At 43.5% G+C, this 16,569-nt stretch overlaps 1 protein-coding gene across 5 annotated transcripts in view; it reads left to right on the forward strand.

Moving 5' to 3' along the window:
- casz1 (castor zinc finger 1) overlaps positions 1-14,790 on the forward strand; it is a 76,902-nt gene extending 62,112 nt beyond the window's left edge. For 3 of the 5 annotated variants that reach the window (XM_051949110.1, XM_051949108.1, XM_051949109.1), the window contains exons 9-19: positions 281-413; positions 795-858; positions 1,828-1,991; positions 2,921-3,043; positions 3,150-3,470; positions 3,563-3,761; positions 4,601-4,772; positions 6,367-6,515; positions 7,353-7,593; positions 8,412-8,768; positions 9,533-14,790. In XM_051949110.1, coding sequence (XP_051805070.1) covers positions 281-413; positions 795-858; positions 1,828-1,991; positions 2,921-3,043; positions 3,150-3,470; positions 3,563-3,761; positions 4,601-4,772; positions 6,367-6,515; positions 7,353-7,593; positions 8,412-8,768; positions 9,533-10,821 — 3,212 coding nt within the window. In that variant the 3' untranslated portion in view covers positions 10,822-14,790. The remainder of the gene's footprint in view (positions 1-280; positions 414-794; positions 859-1,827; positions 1,992-2,920; positions 3,044-3,149; positions 3,471-3,562; positions 3,762-4,600; positions 4,773-6,366; positions 6,516-7,352; positions 7,594-8,411; positions 8,769-9,532) is intronic. The other 2 variants (XM_051949111.1, XM_051949112.1) reach the window with 1 other exon arrangement.
- Positions 14,791-16,569: the final 1,779 nt, after the last annotated feature.

The following is a 16,569-nucleotide window of genomic DNA, read 5'->3' on the forward strand; positions in this document are numbered from 1 at the left end:
GCATTAGCATCTCACTTAATGACCAGTTAAGAGGCAGCCTGGCAAATGAGTTGTGACAAGTGCTGCAGAAAAAGGAGTCTTTTTCCCTCATATCTCCCGCCTCTCAATCACCATTTAAAAGGCTTGACGGCCTGACATAATTTCACAATAATTATCACTCGGAGTATTCTTTTCGGGGCCAGGACAGAAGTCACATTGGATCTCGTCATAGGCTAATAATGCTGACCAACAATAACTTTGTTGTCTCTTCTCTCCTCTGCGTCTCCGGCTTGATCCTCAGGGAACGGGCAGCCGGCTTCAGCCAGCCAGTTCGGTCTGGTTCAAGTGAAGCAGGAGCCGGTGGACGCAAACTCTGGGGCCTCGCAAGACTCGACACAGGAGCACAGCCTGGACCTGAGCAAGAAAGACCACAGGTAAACAGCTGCACGGTACATGAAGGGTTAGTCCAAAAGGCAGAATGTTAATTAATATAACAGCAAAATAACCCATCAAAGAGATAAAAAAAGCTTCTCTGACTGATAGATGATTTCTACGCGTTTGGCGCATATTTCTAATTTCCATATAAATGTGCATACAATTATAAAATCCCTAATATATTTCTCCATTTTTGTGTGATCAGGATGTTTACATAAACCTTCAACTCCAATCTTCCCTCCAACTCACAGTAGATCTTATTTCTTAAGAAGACAGCATTTTTCTTCTTCATTATACAGGCACACCTTGCGTGATAAATAGTAATATTTACTGTTCTCATGCAAATCTTGACTAAACATTGTTCATTTTCCTTGTTCCAGTAATGAATCAAACGGACACCCTGTACCAGGGAATACATCTCTTTTATCCTCGCTTATGAATAAGGTAAGATCCATCCATCAAACGCCTTTCATCCCAAGACAAATTAGCGGGACACAGAGGGGCCTGTTTGTTTTTTAATGTTTCACCGCTAATAAGATGAGTTTGTATCATTTAAATTTTCCAGCCATTTTTCATACAGTGTAATTTTCACTGCACCTCTCACAAATTAATATAATGACGCAGTAGCTCGGTGCCATGCCAGATATATAGAGATGTTTGGTTTTTGATGAGCTGTTTTGAACTCGCCGTCCATTTTTTCTCCTCCTTTATACTTTTTTTTCTCCTCCGCCTCGCCTCTCTCTACATTTATTTATAGAGTTTATAAATTATTTGATTAAAAAGTCAGAGGAGAAAAAACAGGAAGGCGCTGCCCTCATTTTTTAACAAGTCTAAATGTTAGCGTATGGAAATTTAACTGTGTATATTTTTTGTGAAGATTAAAATGGACATTGTCTGGGTCATATATCTTATCTGACTGGTACAAATGTGCCAGGTGGTTTCCATCACACACATGACGTAATGGCAGATCAGACTCCCTTTTTTTTTACTCTCACCAACCGATCAGGACCTCCTCCCTCCTTATTCGTGCTCACCCTCCACACACATAGACACAAATGTCTTTTTTAACCTTTCCCTCGGTGAGCTTAACTTCAGAGCCGCAGTCATTAAATTCAAACGGCGGAGGAGAACTGATGTCAAACAGCTCCACTGTTGTCATGTCAGATTTTTGGGGGTTTGATTCCAGCCACCACATCACATAAAAGGGTTAACAGTCGCTCCCAGAGGATGCTTGGCAAACAACACTTGGCCTGCACTCAAGCAAAAGCCTGGATGTTTGTAAATCCGGCTGCTTTTTTTTTGTACTGCCAAATCATGTGTTGGTTTTGCTTTCATTCTCCCACTAACATATGCGAGTGCCCGGCTTGCGTATGCTCGGCTAACCCTGCGGCCGGTGGTTTGTGTGTTGTGTAGATGTCACAGGTGAACCCGGCGCTCTTCAACGCCATGAACCTGAAGACGGAGCTGGAGGCCGGCCAGGGCAGCGACACCTCTGAGGCTGCACAGTATCTGAACAGAGTGCTGAAGAGGCCCCTGCCAGAAAAACCCACTGAGATCTGGAGGACATACCTCCGCAGGTAAAAAGAAATTGAAAGAGAAAACACGAGATACTGGATTCATTCATTTTGATAGTGAGAAACGTTTGAAAGCACCGTCTCTCGAAGGTCTTTTCTTGTAAATGCTATTGCACGTAAGCTGCACCGCTGGAAAACCCCCTGAAACATAAAGAATCCGGTCTTGCAGGAATTTCAGATGACTTCAAGCAGGGGTGTCAAACATGGGGCCCGCGGGCCAAAAGCGGCCCTCCGGAGGGTCCAATCCGACCCCCAAAGTGTAAAAATTCCAGAGAAGACATAAACTCCAGATTGTAAATTACTAAACCTATAAATTTACAATACTTTCTAGTTGTTTTGATCATGAAGTAAAATGCTAGATTTCCATTGTTCATTGTCTCATTTTTGTAAAATTTCGTCTTGTTTTTTTGTTGTTTTTTGTCTGAGTTTAGATGTTTGTCTCATGTTTTTGTTGTTTTGTTTCTCGGTTTTTTGTCTCATTTTTGTCGCTTGTCCAATTTTTTGTTGGTTTGTAGCTTTTTTGTCTATTTTTTTGTCTCTTTTTTGTTTTGATACGTGTCATTTGTCTCATTTTTTGCCTTTTGTTTCTCACTTTTGTCATTCTGTGTCTCGTTTTCATAATATTTTGTCTTGTTTTTATTATTTTTTGTCTGTTTTTGTCCGACTTGTTGTTTTGATCATAAAGTAAAATATTCTATCATTTTTGCACTAAAATAAAGGAAAAATTTGGAGTTGCGGTTATTTTTAGGTTATTATGCAGTGATTTTACTGATCTGGCCCACTGGAGATGAAATTGGGCTGAATGTAGAACCTGAACTAAGACGAATTTGACCCCTCTGACTTACAGTATTGGAGCATTTACTGTCAGATAAGTTGAACCAGTTGTTGAAAGCGGTGAATGTGCAGCCTTTCTCCTGTGTGTTTTTGTTAAGGTTCGACACAGATGACTTCTGTGAGGCTCAGTGCGACTTCCTTCAGAAAGTGCATTTTCACTGCCTGGTGGAGGACTGTGGGGCTCTCTTCAGCACCGTGGATGGGGCCATAAAACATGCTAAGTGAGTGTCGCAGCGGTTCATGATCGAGAAAAACATACCCCGACTTTCTGCATTTTAGTTGGCGTTATTGATCCGTATAACAACGAGCTTCCATCTTGTTTTTCAGCTTCCACCTCCGAGCCACCTTGAAAGTGAAGTCGGAGCCTCAGTTCGGCGAAGGCAAGGACGCCAGCGAGGGCGCCCCGCTGCAGCCCGTCGCTCCCGTCTCCATGGCCAACAATCCCTCCATGGATGTGGCTCATCTCACCTCCTCCGGTGGCTACAGCTCTCCTCCTCCCTCCCTGCTGGCCTGGAAGCAGCTGACCGGCAGCATCCCTCAGATGCCGGCATCGATGCCCAACCTGCCGGCCAACTCCCCGCTGGCCACCACCTCTCTGGAGAACGCCAAGCCACAAGTCAAACCTGGTTTCCTGCAGTTCCAGGAAAAGTACGACAAACATTTGTGTCCACTTCAGTGTGTTGCTTTTCCTCTTTTTTTACCAGTTGATTAAACTGTATTTTGCATTCCTATCCATCCAGTGATCCCTGTTTGGCCACCGACTGCAAATACTCCAACAAGTTCCACTTCCACTGCTTGTTTGGGAATTGCAAGTATGTGTGCAAGACCTCCGGGAAGGCCGAGTCCCACTGTTTGGACCACATCAACCCCAACAACAACCTGGTCAACGTCCGCGACCAGTTTTCCTACTACTCTCTTCAGTGTCTGTGTCCCAACCAGGTGAGTGCGGCTTTGATAACTCAGCCAGGAGCTGAATCACCTACTGTCATCTCCCAGAGGTTTCTAAGCATGAAGTATGCTATCTATTAGACCAGTATTTGAGGTTATTTGACTCAAGGCTTTCACAACCACTGCTCCCCGTCTTCCATCTCTGCTGCGAAAGACAGTCGACTCACCCCAGTAATGCCTGTTTATATGTCAATGATGTCATTTTGACTGCCGCATTCTCCTCTCAGAAAAGGCCAATTTAGCTGATATTACCCAATAAATCATTGTCACTTGCACAGTAAACAAGGCTGTCTGGAATAGGGCAAAAATCAGGGGAATGCTTCGCAAATGAAACCTAAATGGCAGCCCCTGCCTGCTCTCATGAGCCCGTATTTGGAAAACCGTTTAAATGAATTCATTAATGTGTCGAAAATCACCCCTCTCACAAAAAGTCCCCCCTCCTCCCTCCTTTCTCCTCCTCCTCTCTTTCCTCCCATCCTCCTCCTCCTCTTAGTCTCCATCTCCTGAACTGAGCAGATCTTATTTGGCCCGGTCCTTTGGGATCTGGGCCTCACAAACAGATGGTGGTGTACAGACATGTTAGAAAAGGAGGGGTGTTTGTAGGAAGCCTGGAAAAGCAAAGTAATTGTACTTAGAAATGCGGGATGTTCCAAACAACCAGAAAGGGGAGGAAAAAAAAGAGTCGACTGAGGTGTTGATTGTGTTTGAAACCGTGTGCGGTGCTCACTTTAACTGTGCACACAAGGAAAGATCAAATGAAATGAATCAACTCGTTTGGCTTTCACCACATTTGACTCAGGAAATTGGAAATTGTGTGTCTCCACTTGCAGCACTGCGAGTTCAGAATGAGGGGCCACTATCACTGTCTGCGGCCCGGCTGCTTCTTTGTCACCAACATCACCACCAAGCTGCCGTGGCACGTCAAGAAGCACGAGAAGGCAGAGCGCCGTGCCGCCAACGGCTTCAAATATTTCACCAAAAGGGAGGAGTGTGGCAGGCTGGGTAAGCAAAAACAGAACAAACAAACAAAAAAACCTTCTGATGCTGTGTAAGTCTCTACCTCTTGTTCCCTGCATCACCCCACTAAAACGCCCAGTGTCAGCTTCTGATGATATTTCGCTGGGAGAAATGTGGATTAAAGGTGTTACGTTGAGAAAGATGTAGATTGATTTGTATTGGCTGTTGCAAGAGGATATTCTCCGTGTTTACAAAGGGAGAGAGACCGGTGTTGGCAAACACTGTGTCGTGCATTGTGAGCGGTTTAGGAGGCATGAAACAAGTCCGCCTCGTAGGTTTTTGTTGCTGCATTTTGCATATTCACAATGGCACCTCAAGTCCCAGAGGTAGTCTTGACTGTACTGTATGAGCAATAATGTCAAAGAGGGCAATCACATCCAGGTTGTTTTCTTCTTTCTTTTTGCCCCTGTCAGAAATGAGCAATTAGGTTTGTGTTTGTTAATTATCTGGCTTGTCTGGTTTAGCCTGTTTGTGTTGTGAAGCTGCGCCTCACAGCCACCGCTGCCATCACACAGAAATGAATTAAAAGTGATCTGTTTTTTTCAGGCGGTTACACAAGCTTTTCAGAACGCACAGACAAAGCAAACAAAACCAGGCCCTAAACAGCTGTTTTTTGTCCCCAGCCTGATCTGCCAACTGTATTGTTTGGGCTGGGGGAAAAAACAGAAAGGATTACCATCGCTCGCACTCCAGTCATAAAGAATTGATGGGTTGCCAGTATCCATGGCAGCAACATTAAACTGAACACCGCTGATGATGTTACCTGGTTTCTGTCTCACAAAAGGCCCTCCGTGTCACGGGGGTTACTGTTATTTGCTCAACTTTGCGTGTTTAAAACATTGTGTGTGCAAAAGCTATTTGATGACACAGACATGTTTTTCTCTTAAACCGGGTGCCATGGTTACTGACATGCTAGCACCTGCCCAGCATGTTACTCTTTCAATTATTTCTGCCTGCTTTTATATAATGGTATTTGATTAACAGGCACAAAACGGAGCATTCATTTAATTTGAAATCATAAAGCAATTAGAGCCAGACCGGTTAAAACACGAGAAAAGAACAGAAGAATATGAAGCAGACAGCAGTATAATGGAGAACAAAAGGAAAAATGACAATGGAGATACTTTGAAAAATGAATTTAATATGGTAATAATTGTATATTTACTTTGGTTTGCAGGGGTGTGTGCATTATTGGCCCACAGAAAATGAGAATTTATTTATGTAAATTCCTAATTGAATAAAGCATGTCAGTGTAATAAAAGAGCTCCACAGGTTCAGTGCACAGAAGCCTTGACTTGCTCAGTGTGACACCAGAGTGATCTAATATTCCTCCTACATGTACACTCCGAAACACTTTGAAACCCGATCCCTCTTTTGTCGGAGCCATATCATGAAATTAGAAAAACCTAAAAAATATTTCGCTTTGTGTTTGATCTAATCACGACACAGTCACACTGATAATATTATCGCAGGAGCCGTTTCTGGGTGATGAGCCCGAGACAAATTAATCTGCGAATGGAGACTTTACAGCTGTTTTCTTTCTTTCCTTTTTTTTTTTTTTAAATTTCCTTCTTTGCAGGTTGTAAGTATAACCAAGTCAACAGCCACTTTCACTGCATCCGAGAGGGTTGCCAGTTCTCCTTCCTGCTCAAGCACCAGATGACCTCACACGCCCGCAAACACATGAGGCGGATGCTGGGGAAGAACTTTGACAGAGTCCCGTCACAGGTACGAGCAGGCAGACGGCGACACGGGCCTTTTATGAAAAGGATAATTATATGAAAACACGGGCTGAACGCCTCGGTGAGCCAAAACAGGTGCTGATTGAAATAGATTCCAACAAAGCCGAATACCTCGCGCACCCTTTAGCAGAGAGAATAAAAAGGGAATGTACTTTTCGCTTTTGAGCACTATTCATTTATAGATTTTGAAGATCTTTTTCCTGTCATCGGTTTTGTTGTTTGCTAGTTTTCTCACAAACGCACACAGTTGTCGTGGTTTCTGTCGTAAGAAGATTAAAAAAAAAGTTCCCCTTCACACAAACGCTCCTCGAATTATATGAAACGAGGACAAAATAAAAATGACTCTTAATCAGTAAAAGGCCTTTTTCCATTTAGATTTTTTTTTTATTTAAGAATAACAAGGTCTGCCGTTTCTGTCCATTTGATTTGTATACCTCTTTTTTTTGTTGTTGTTGTTTTTTTAATGTCAAGTTTCCTGTAGTATGACTCAGATTCAGGGAAAGACTAACAAGTGTTCAGTAAAAAGCGAGTACTGCTCATATCCTGTCATACCAGTCAATGACAAATCACTCATGACATTCTTTTGATGAAATTTTTCACACAGGAGTGTACACATTTACTCAGTTAACTCTGCAGTACAATATGTACCGTACGTGGATTTAAATATGTGGATTTTCAAGTTCGGTTTGTTGTCTTTTTTCCAATTTGTAGCCTTCGTATAACTGGTGGCACCTGGTGGCACGCCAAAAGCCAACACCTGCATTCATCGTGCTTTATACCCCGACATGTTTCTTTACAATGAAGGTTTTTTTTGTTTCTCCAGGTGATGCCGCTCGGACAGAGGGCGGATGAGATGCAGCACACGTCCGGGATGATGTCCGGGCCTATGGCGACCCAACACGGCATCACCTCCAGCTTCTCCAACATGGCGGACGAAACCGACGACTACGTGGACTACATGGGAGGAGGAGGAGGAGACAGCCCCTTAGGCCTCTCCTCCGAGTCCTCCAACCAGGACCGAAGCTGCACCAGCACACCTGTTGGCAACGACAGCTCCCCAGCAGGTGAGGATACGTAAAATCCGCCCAGCTGGTCAGCATGTAGGGCTAAAGTCTAAGGGTGGAAAGTGCAGTGCAGGTTTTCTACTCTCACGTTCAGCTTTACGCAATCCACCGCTTCACCGGGAAATCCAGCCACTTGTCATTTCATGCATTCTTCAATCACGTATTTCATGATTCAGTAGTTTGTCTTGCAATCAATAGACACATTATAGTATACGAGGTTGATGACAATGCTGTATTCTTATGTTCTGAGTCGTGGACAAGACATTCTGCAGTTTGCCTGGTCATCCCCATAAAAGCTCCATTTTGTACATCAGTGGTTTGAGTTATTGCGCTGTATGTAGCTTATTACATTTTCCTTTGGCCAGAGATCATCCCTGTGGCTTTATGTCTACTTTAGCACTTTTAGTGGGTTGAATTGTGGGAGAAAGAAGAAGGAAATGAGAAACAGCCTCTTTTTTCCTCAAACTTACTGCATAAATGGGTTCTCCTCTATTTTGTTTCTGAATCTGAGCCTGTCTGTAATTTTTCACATTTCTCCACGTGTTGCCAGTATTATCCACTGCTCTCATCATTGTTGTTTTGGCTGGTGTTTGGGTTACTTGTCTTGAATGGGCCTCATTTTGTATCATTCTCTTATCTTTTATCTTTCCCTTTTTACCTCCCATCCCTCTGTGTGTGTGTTCGTTTTTGTGTGTGTGGGTGTGTGTGTGTGTGTGTGTGTGATCTGGCCCCTGTTTTTTGTGTATCTGCCCGTCTGTGTGTGTTTTCTCCTCCCTCTTGCCTGTCCTTCACCCTCTCTGGTCAACCTGTCTCTCCAGGACAAGGCTGCCCCGCCACCACTTCTGCTCCTACCACCCCTGCTGACACTAGCGCTACCCAAAACGCACCTCCTTCTTCCCCTCCTCCTCCTCCACCGCCACCGCCACCTCCTCTCTCCGCTCCTCAGCCTGGCCTCCAGTCCCAGGCCCCATCCCTCTCTCCCGCTCTCCTCCGACCTCCTCTCCCCTCACTCCCATACCTCCTCTCTCCATCCTGTCTGTCATACTCTCTGCTCAGCGCCTCTCTGGGAGCCACTCGGAGTGTTGTCATGCCAACCAACACACCAGCTTTCAGCCCCATCATTGCCACTCCGTCTCCGGTTAAAAATGACGTCCCTATAGTGCAGGATGCTGCAGGTACTTATCCCCGGCGCAAACCAACACTGCAGCTGTCACTCTCAATTATTGAGTCCTGTGCAGCATTTAACTGTGTGATCCAGCCTTTCAGCAGTATGTTATGGGAGGATGAAAACATGAAAGGGGCTTTAAAGCATGCAGAAAGAGAACATTTAAGTAGAAATGATGAACCGTGCATGCTCACTGAGGAAAAAAAAAATTGCAATTACTTCTCTTACACCTTTGTGTGTGCTTTCTCTTTTCGTATTACCAGCAGTTAGAGCAGTAAATTTGGCACCTGTTCTATGGAGCCTGGGCCTTGTTTAGCTTCCATTAACAAGGCTGCATCAGCAGCCTCTTATTTTAATCATGCCTCAAGTTTTATCGAGGCCCACTGCTTCCTGTCTTGCAGAACAGGGATCACATCATTAGCAGTGACCCCAGGGTGTTGCAAAAGGTGGGTGCCCCTCATAAAACAACATGGAGATAAGAGGGTTGGTTAAGACTCACAGCTCCACCTCTGTTTGGAGGCTGGAGACACCCTGTAAAAGTGTCATGTTCCACAGTCAATCTATCATTTTCCCCCTCCTTTAATCATTCTGGGAATTAGGAATACAGAAATGGTGGCTCTCTGTGCTTACTCAGCTGTGAACCACTTCTGGCTGAGTAGGATTGAATGTTAGACTTTCAACCAGGACAGTAACTTTGCTTGTAGTTTGTTGAGATTTACTTTGCAAACCAGCTGATTAAACTTTAATATGCTTTGTTATTTTTATTTTTTTTAGGCAACACCATCTCCATCCCCACGGCCACTGGTGCAAAGAAGCGTTTCTGGATCATCGAGGACATGTCACCATTTGGCAAACGCCGCAAGACCGCATCGTCACGCAAGATGCTGGACGAGGGGATGATGCTGGAAGGCTTCCGGCGCTACGACTTGTATGAGAACTGCAAGGACTTGGGCTGCCAGTTCTCCCTGAAGGTCACCCACTACCACTGCACCCGCGAGAACTGCGGCTACAAGTTCTGCGGCCGCACCCACATGTACAAGCACGCGCAGCACCACGACCGCGTGGACAACCTGGTCCTGGACGACTTCAAGCGCTTCAAATCCTCCCTCAGCTGCAACTTCCCCGACTGCCAGTTTTCGGGCAACAGCACCCACTTCCACTGTCTGCGCTGCGGCTTCCGCTGCACCGACAGCACCAAGGTGACGGCCCACCGCAAGCACCACGGCAAGCAAGATGTGATCAGCGCCGCCGGCTTCTGCCAGTTCAGCTCCAGCGCCGACTGCGAGGTCCCTGACTGCAAATACAAGCTCAAGTGCTCGCACTTCCACTGCACCTTCCCCGAGTGCAAACACACGGTGGTGGGCATGTCCCAGATGGACTCCCATAAGAGGAAGCACGAGAAGCAGGAGCGGGGCGAGCTGCCGTCTGTGTCGCCCAAACAGGAGGCGGCGCACCACCTCGGAGGAAACATGGCGGCTGTTCCTCCATCCTCCCTGGGTCTTTCTACTTCCTCCCCCGGCGGCCTCCACGGTTTGTCCCACAACATTAACAGCAGCGCTCCCTCCATGCTCTACCCGCCCATTGGCATCGGTTCTGACTATAACCACTCGTACCCGCCGTCCTCCATCAGCCTGGACAGCTCCCTCAACCTGGGCACCGACTCCACCGGCTCCCTGTTCTTCCTGAAGAACGCCGCCGGTTTGGGCCTCAGCGACTCCCTGGACCTCAGCAAGAAGATGCACCACGAGGCGGCGCGGTCGGGCCTCGCCGCCGCACGGTCGGGCCACAACGCCATGACCCCGCTGGGCCTGCCGGCAGCTCAGGACGACACCACGGGAACATCCGGAGAGGCCGAGGACGACCTGTCACCGGAGGAGGAGGCGCACGCTGAAGAGGAGGACGAAGAAGAGGAGGAGGAAGAGGAAGAGGCAGAAGATGAGCTCAACAGTGACTCAAACGATGATTCGATGGCGGAGCCCGACGGCGAAAAGGACAATGGCGAGAGTTTTGATGCTTCCGTTAACCACACTGATACTTCCCAACTGGAAAAGCAAGACCCATAAATAAAAAAAATAAACTAAATGACTGTAGGAACTGCAGAAAAATCCTGTGTACTATAAAAAACAAAACAAAAATGAAAGTGGCCTCATTTATCATGTTTAGAGACTTCAGATGACGACAAAAAACAACAACAGCAGCGTGGAGAAAATGACGGCCCGAAATGATTTATTATGATGTTTACAAGATGACCAACATTATTAATTCAATTATGCATTAAAAAATATGAACGGAGACACACAGAGTTAGGCCCTGTTTTACACGTGGGGCAGCAATGTAAAGCATTTTACTACACATCAGTCTTTTTGTGTGCGTGCATGTTTGAAATTAATTTATTTTTCTTTTTTTTTCACTTTTTGTGTGTGGAAAAAAAAAACACGTTAAGAAAAACAAAAACAAATCTCTCTATATAACTATTATATGTAAGTGTGTGTGCGTGTGAACGACGATGTACAAAAGGAAAAATGCTGGCACAGGCGACGTGAACTGCAGGGCCGCGGATACGTAAGAAAAAAGGGACATGAATCACTAAAGGGGAAAGAGGATGTGTTTCAAACATTTGATCTTTTTTTCTGTATTATTGTTGTTATTATTGTTAATTATTATTATTATTAGACACTGAGAGAGAAAAGGGGGTTGCATTTCGCTCGTTCTCGTCTCTTTGGTGTCGTTTTCTTTGTTCTCGATGACACATGGATTTTGACCAGTAACTGTCTGGTCAGTCTCAGCTGCAGTCAGGCGTCCAAGAAAAGCCGCCAGCCTCAACGGTTCTCTTTGACATTCTGCTAGAATAATATGTTCAACTAGCTACCAAAAACCAAGCTTAGCCCTTGTAATTTTAACCCCCACCCCCCCGTGGAGGAATCAAGTTTGTGCGTTGGATAGTGCACTTTTATATTAGCTGACCGTGATGATAGGCGACTCATGAGTATATTTAAAAAAATATTTTTGTTACCGTTTGCATCTTTGCATTAGAAATGTTTTTTTTTTCTTCTTGTTGTGTTTTTAGTCAGAAGCATATCGATCTGTAAGCGGGCGAGGTTGTGATTAACGGCCGGCGAGTCGGGTGGGATGGGAGGGTGAGGAGGGTGAGGGTGAAAGGGGGGGGGGAGCCCGGCTGACCGGAGGAAATGATGAGTCACTCAGATGCTGCGATTGGGGAAAAAAGGAGGGGGAGATGACGACTAGAGGAAGCGTCAGGGAGTGTGTTTCATGTTGAAAATGTACAGACCGAAAAAATGTCTCAACGGCATTTTGTTTTTTTCCACTCACTTATGGCTGTGGTTGAGCTCCTGTTGTAATGGTTTTTATTTAATATTTATGTGACCTTCCAATGAGAAAAAAAAAAACATTTTTAGGGTGTTATTGCACTTTTTAGGTTCATTTTTACCGTCTGAAAACAAAAACAAACAAAAAAAAAACAACTAAAAAGAATGATATATATCTTTTAACAGGGAATTTGCTTTAAAGATGTTGTTTTAGTTCACTTTTGCTTTAATGCACAAATAGATGTTAGTGTGACAAAGATCTGTTGTTTCTGTGATTTATTTAAAAGACTGGTTTTTATTTTTATTTTTTATTTTTTTTTGCTTTTCTTCTGTGATTGGACAGCTTGAAAAAAAAAGGAAATGTGGTGCGCCAGAAACCAAACGGTGCCCCGATAAGAAACACTAATACGGACTGTGATTTAAATTAATTCTTAAGACGTTCATAGCAATGCTCACTTACTGTAGTACTAAATTATGAATCTGTCAAACCACCCTCTGGTTTTTATTGAGCGAATATGTACGACTGAGGAGTGGACACACTGATCGAGGATTATCTCCTGAGCTTGGCATTGGAAATAAATGATCATAATATAGGGAATAATAATGTGTGTAGATGATATTACTCCAGATATTGTTTTGAGAAGAAAAAAAAAGGTTGTACAGTATTTTCCTCTGTAAAAAATAACTATATATGAACAAAATGCTCTTTGATGAACAGCTTCCTTTAAAAAGAAAACCGTAAGAAGGAGAAATGAATAATAAAAAGTTAAAAATTCAAGTAGCCTCATCATAGTTTGCTTGTGTGCGTGACCTTTTTTTTTTTTTTTTTTATTCCCCCGGATTTTTCCCCCAGAAGTTGTTCATACTATAGCAAACGGCAGATTCCGTTATTTGCAGTATATATAAATATATAATTTTTTCTTTTTTTCCAAACTCTGTCAGAAGCTCAAACTGAAAATACATTGATTTGAATTCATTCATTGATGTTTCTGTTTTATTTATCAGCTCATTTTATTCATTGTCATTTTTCTGTGTGCTTTTTTTTTTTTCCCCTCCTCATTAACTGAAATTCTTTGGTTTGTATTTACTTTGCTGTGGGCATGCTGCGTTCACAGACTGAACTGTCTCCCGGGACTCTGTTTGCAAAGCAGAGGCATTACTACATTTGTTTTTTTGTTTTTGTTTTTTTCCTCATCATTTGTGGAGAATAACTGTAGGGGCTGGGAGACATTGTGCACTTGAATTCAGTTTGTGTGTGTGTGTGTGTGTGTGCGTGTGCGTATGTGTGTCCGTGTGGGTGTAAAATAGCAGGATGTGTAAAAAGTTGAAAATAAAGAAACTATAATTATTATGACACATGTAGTGGCTTGATAGTGCTTCGGCCTGAGGGACTTTTTTGGGGAAGGAGAGAAGGTGCTGCTGGAGGACGGCAGGGCGAAAGGTCACGGTAGCGCTTTTTTTTTTTTTTTTGTCTCTTTTCTATCAGTCAGTGATACTACTGAAGTGTGTGTTCATGGGTGTGTTGTGTGTGGTTGTGTCTCCTCCTGAGAGAGACGGATACGAACAGTCCTGTGGTTCGAGATGCTTCGACTCAAAACCATAACCTCATGACCCTTTTCGCCTTTTTTTCCCCCCCAGTTTGTACCGCTATAATAGACCCTTTTTTTTGTTGTTTTGGTCACAAAATTTGAAGAAAAATAACCATCTGCATTCATGCAGGTAGAGGAATCAACAATATTTGTTGTCGGGGTCGCCCGTTGTTCACTCTTGACATTCTGGTGCGAGAACAAGATCAGAGCCGAGGACCATTAGGGAGATTTAGAGGCCTGCTACTGCTAACAAGATGGCTCTCTGTGTCTTGCTCACTGTTAACAGGGCACATTTATTATTATTATTATTCTTTTTTTTCCGCCTTGAGCCTTGTGCTGGGTTTTCTCCTCCTACTCCCTCATGTCACCCAGTGGCCAGTGTGCTGACTCTGTCTGTCCCTTCGTCTACAGCTGTTCCTGTCCTTCCTCCTTCTCTTCCTTGTGATGTTTTTTTAATAATAAAAAAAAAAAGAAAAGAAAAAAACACACACACACACGGGTAAAGGCATCACCATCTGTCAGCCAGCTGGTATCCTGTATATAATCTACCAGAAAGAAGAAAAAAAAAAAAAAAAAAAAAAAGAATAAACATGAAAATTATATTACACAAAAACCAGACGGAAACGACCTCCAAATCCTGCATAGGCTGCTGCCGAAACGACAGATCATTTTACTGTTTTAATTAACAGAGTAAAAAGGATGGTATAAAAAAGTGGTGGGGAAATAAACAGAGATGTATTTCCACTGCTGGAAAAAATCTAATATGAAAGCCGCCTGCTTACTGCAGAGTAGTGGATCAACACAGCAACATTTTAGACTTTGTAAAATATATTGCACTTTTGGACTAAAAGCCATCTCCCGTTAGCGTTCAATTTGGCGAGATTTATGAGACATTTTATATGAAAAGTAGACAATGAAGCAATTTTTTAAAAAGTCTCTACTTGAATTTGTTGCCCTCAGCACTACTATTCATTCTAGTCATACTGCTTATTTCCACTTGGATACAGTGCTGTTCATCTTCATTGTGCTATATTTATGTTTTTCTTCTGTTTCTGCATGTCTTATGCAAAGATTGAGCTTTTCACTCAGTGAAATAAAAACATACTGAATAACTTTAGGCCTGTTTTCAGTGTCAGTGTTTTTTTAAAGGAGTACGACACGTCTTTCAGCAGATGCATGCCTTCTGTTTTTTCACAAAACACCTTCTAGTCATACATACTACGAGCGCCAAATGTGTGCGGCGGCCAACGCTGACATGCAGTCGGTTGATGTGCCAGGAACAGGTTGAGTAAGAGTGCGAGCAGCAGCAGAGAGGCAACAGTTGAGGATGGGAACATGCACGACAGGTGTGCGCTGCATATGTGGTCACATGATGCCTATAAGGCAGATTAGGGCCCAAACAGATGAAGCGCTGCTTAATGGCAGCTTTTATTAAGTTCACAAAGCGAGGAGGGAGAGGGTGAACAGAGGAAAAGCAGGTGGCCGGGCCTGTGCACTCTTAGATGAAGACAGATATTGTACGGCGGAGTCTGAAGAGGGTAGCCACTGTGGAAGGATTTATGGAGATTTGCCCGCCCTGGACTCACCGCCTGCCTGTTCCCCGAATACTGCAGTAATAGACAAGAGAGCTGGAAGAGCTCGCAGAGAAAAATGTGGCAGCCGTGAAAGCAGAGAATGTGGTCGTATGGGATGAGATTAAACTATAATAATAAATATGTGGCTGATCAGCCGCTGCAACAACAAAAAGTAAAGTGACTCAGAGAAATAAAAAATAATCCAACAAGACATTCTGCATAAAAAAAAAAGCATAAAAAGCATTGAGATTATGAGTTAAACATCAATACCAAGACATGCGTTAGGAATTAAATAAAATGAGATGAGGGCATTTACAAAAGAATATCTGCATTTGAAAGAAATGCCAGGTGTATGATGAAAAATAACAAATAACCTGTATATTTATATATATATTAGACTTAGACAGACTTTATTATTCCCCAGAGGGAAATTCTGTTGTTACAGCAGCTGGATCTTCAACAAGGGGTTAAACATCAAGACAACACAGAATATTAGGGTCAGGTATGAAGTGAAGGTAACATAAAATAAAATAAGATATAATAAAATAAGATGAGAATATGGAAAATGTAATATAGAAAAAAAATTAAAATATACAAGAACATACAAGACTGAAAAAACACTAACAACACAAAAAACACGACAACATAGCACAAATAAGGAGCAGGTTGTCAGGAGCTGCCACGCAGCACGGCATCAGAATGCATTACTATGCAAAATCACTGATGTATAAACCAAATGAAGGGTTTGCAGGAAGTTCTTAGACAAAAACGTGCTCTGTTTGATTAATGAAATACTTAAATGAGACGTATTCAGCTGCAGGTAACTAAAATGTGAAGCTCCATTTAGTAATAAAACCCAATGATTTAGGTGCAACATGAAGCCAGCAGAAATAGTAAAACTGTCATCATATCTGTCTGACTCCAGATCAGCTGGAACACATCAGCTCAGGTCGTCTGTTTGGACTCTGTGTGCTTTACAGTGTGATGATTGGCAACGTGAAGCAGCACCTCCAGCGCTCCGTGTGAGGGCCCCAGACACAGATATGTCAGCGAGATGCGTCTACAACACACTTCACTTTAGTCCATATCTCTCTGCAAAAAAGTGCCTGCAGGCGCACACACACACACACACAGATGTTTGTTTTCTATACCGGTGGGGACTTACCATTGACTCCCATTCATATCTAACTCCTAACCCTTACCCTAACCCTAACCTTAACCATCACCAAATCAATGCCTAACCCTAAACAAACGTTTTTGCACTTTTACATTTTTTATTAACAACAATATGGCCAAGAAAACGGTGTTGCCACCCGTGGGGA

Source organism: Acanthochromis polyacanthus, chromosome 6, assembly GCF_021347895.1.
Source record: "Acanthochromis polyacanthus isolate Apoly-LR-REF ecotype Palm Island chromosome 6, KAUST_Apoly_ChrSc, whole genome shotgun sequence".
Taxonomy (NCBI): domain Eukaryota; kingdom Metazoa; phylum Chordata; class Actinopteri; family Pomacentridae; genus Acanthochromis; species Acanthochromis polyacanthus.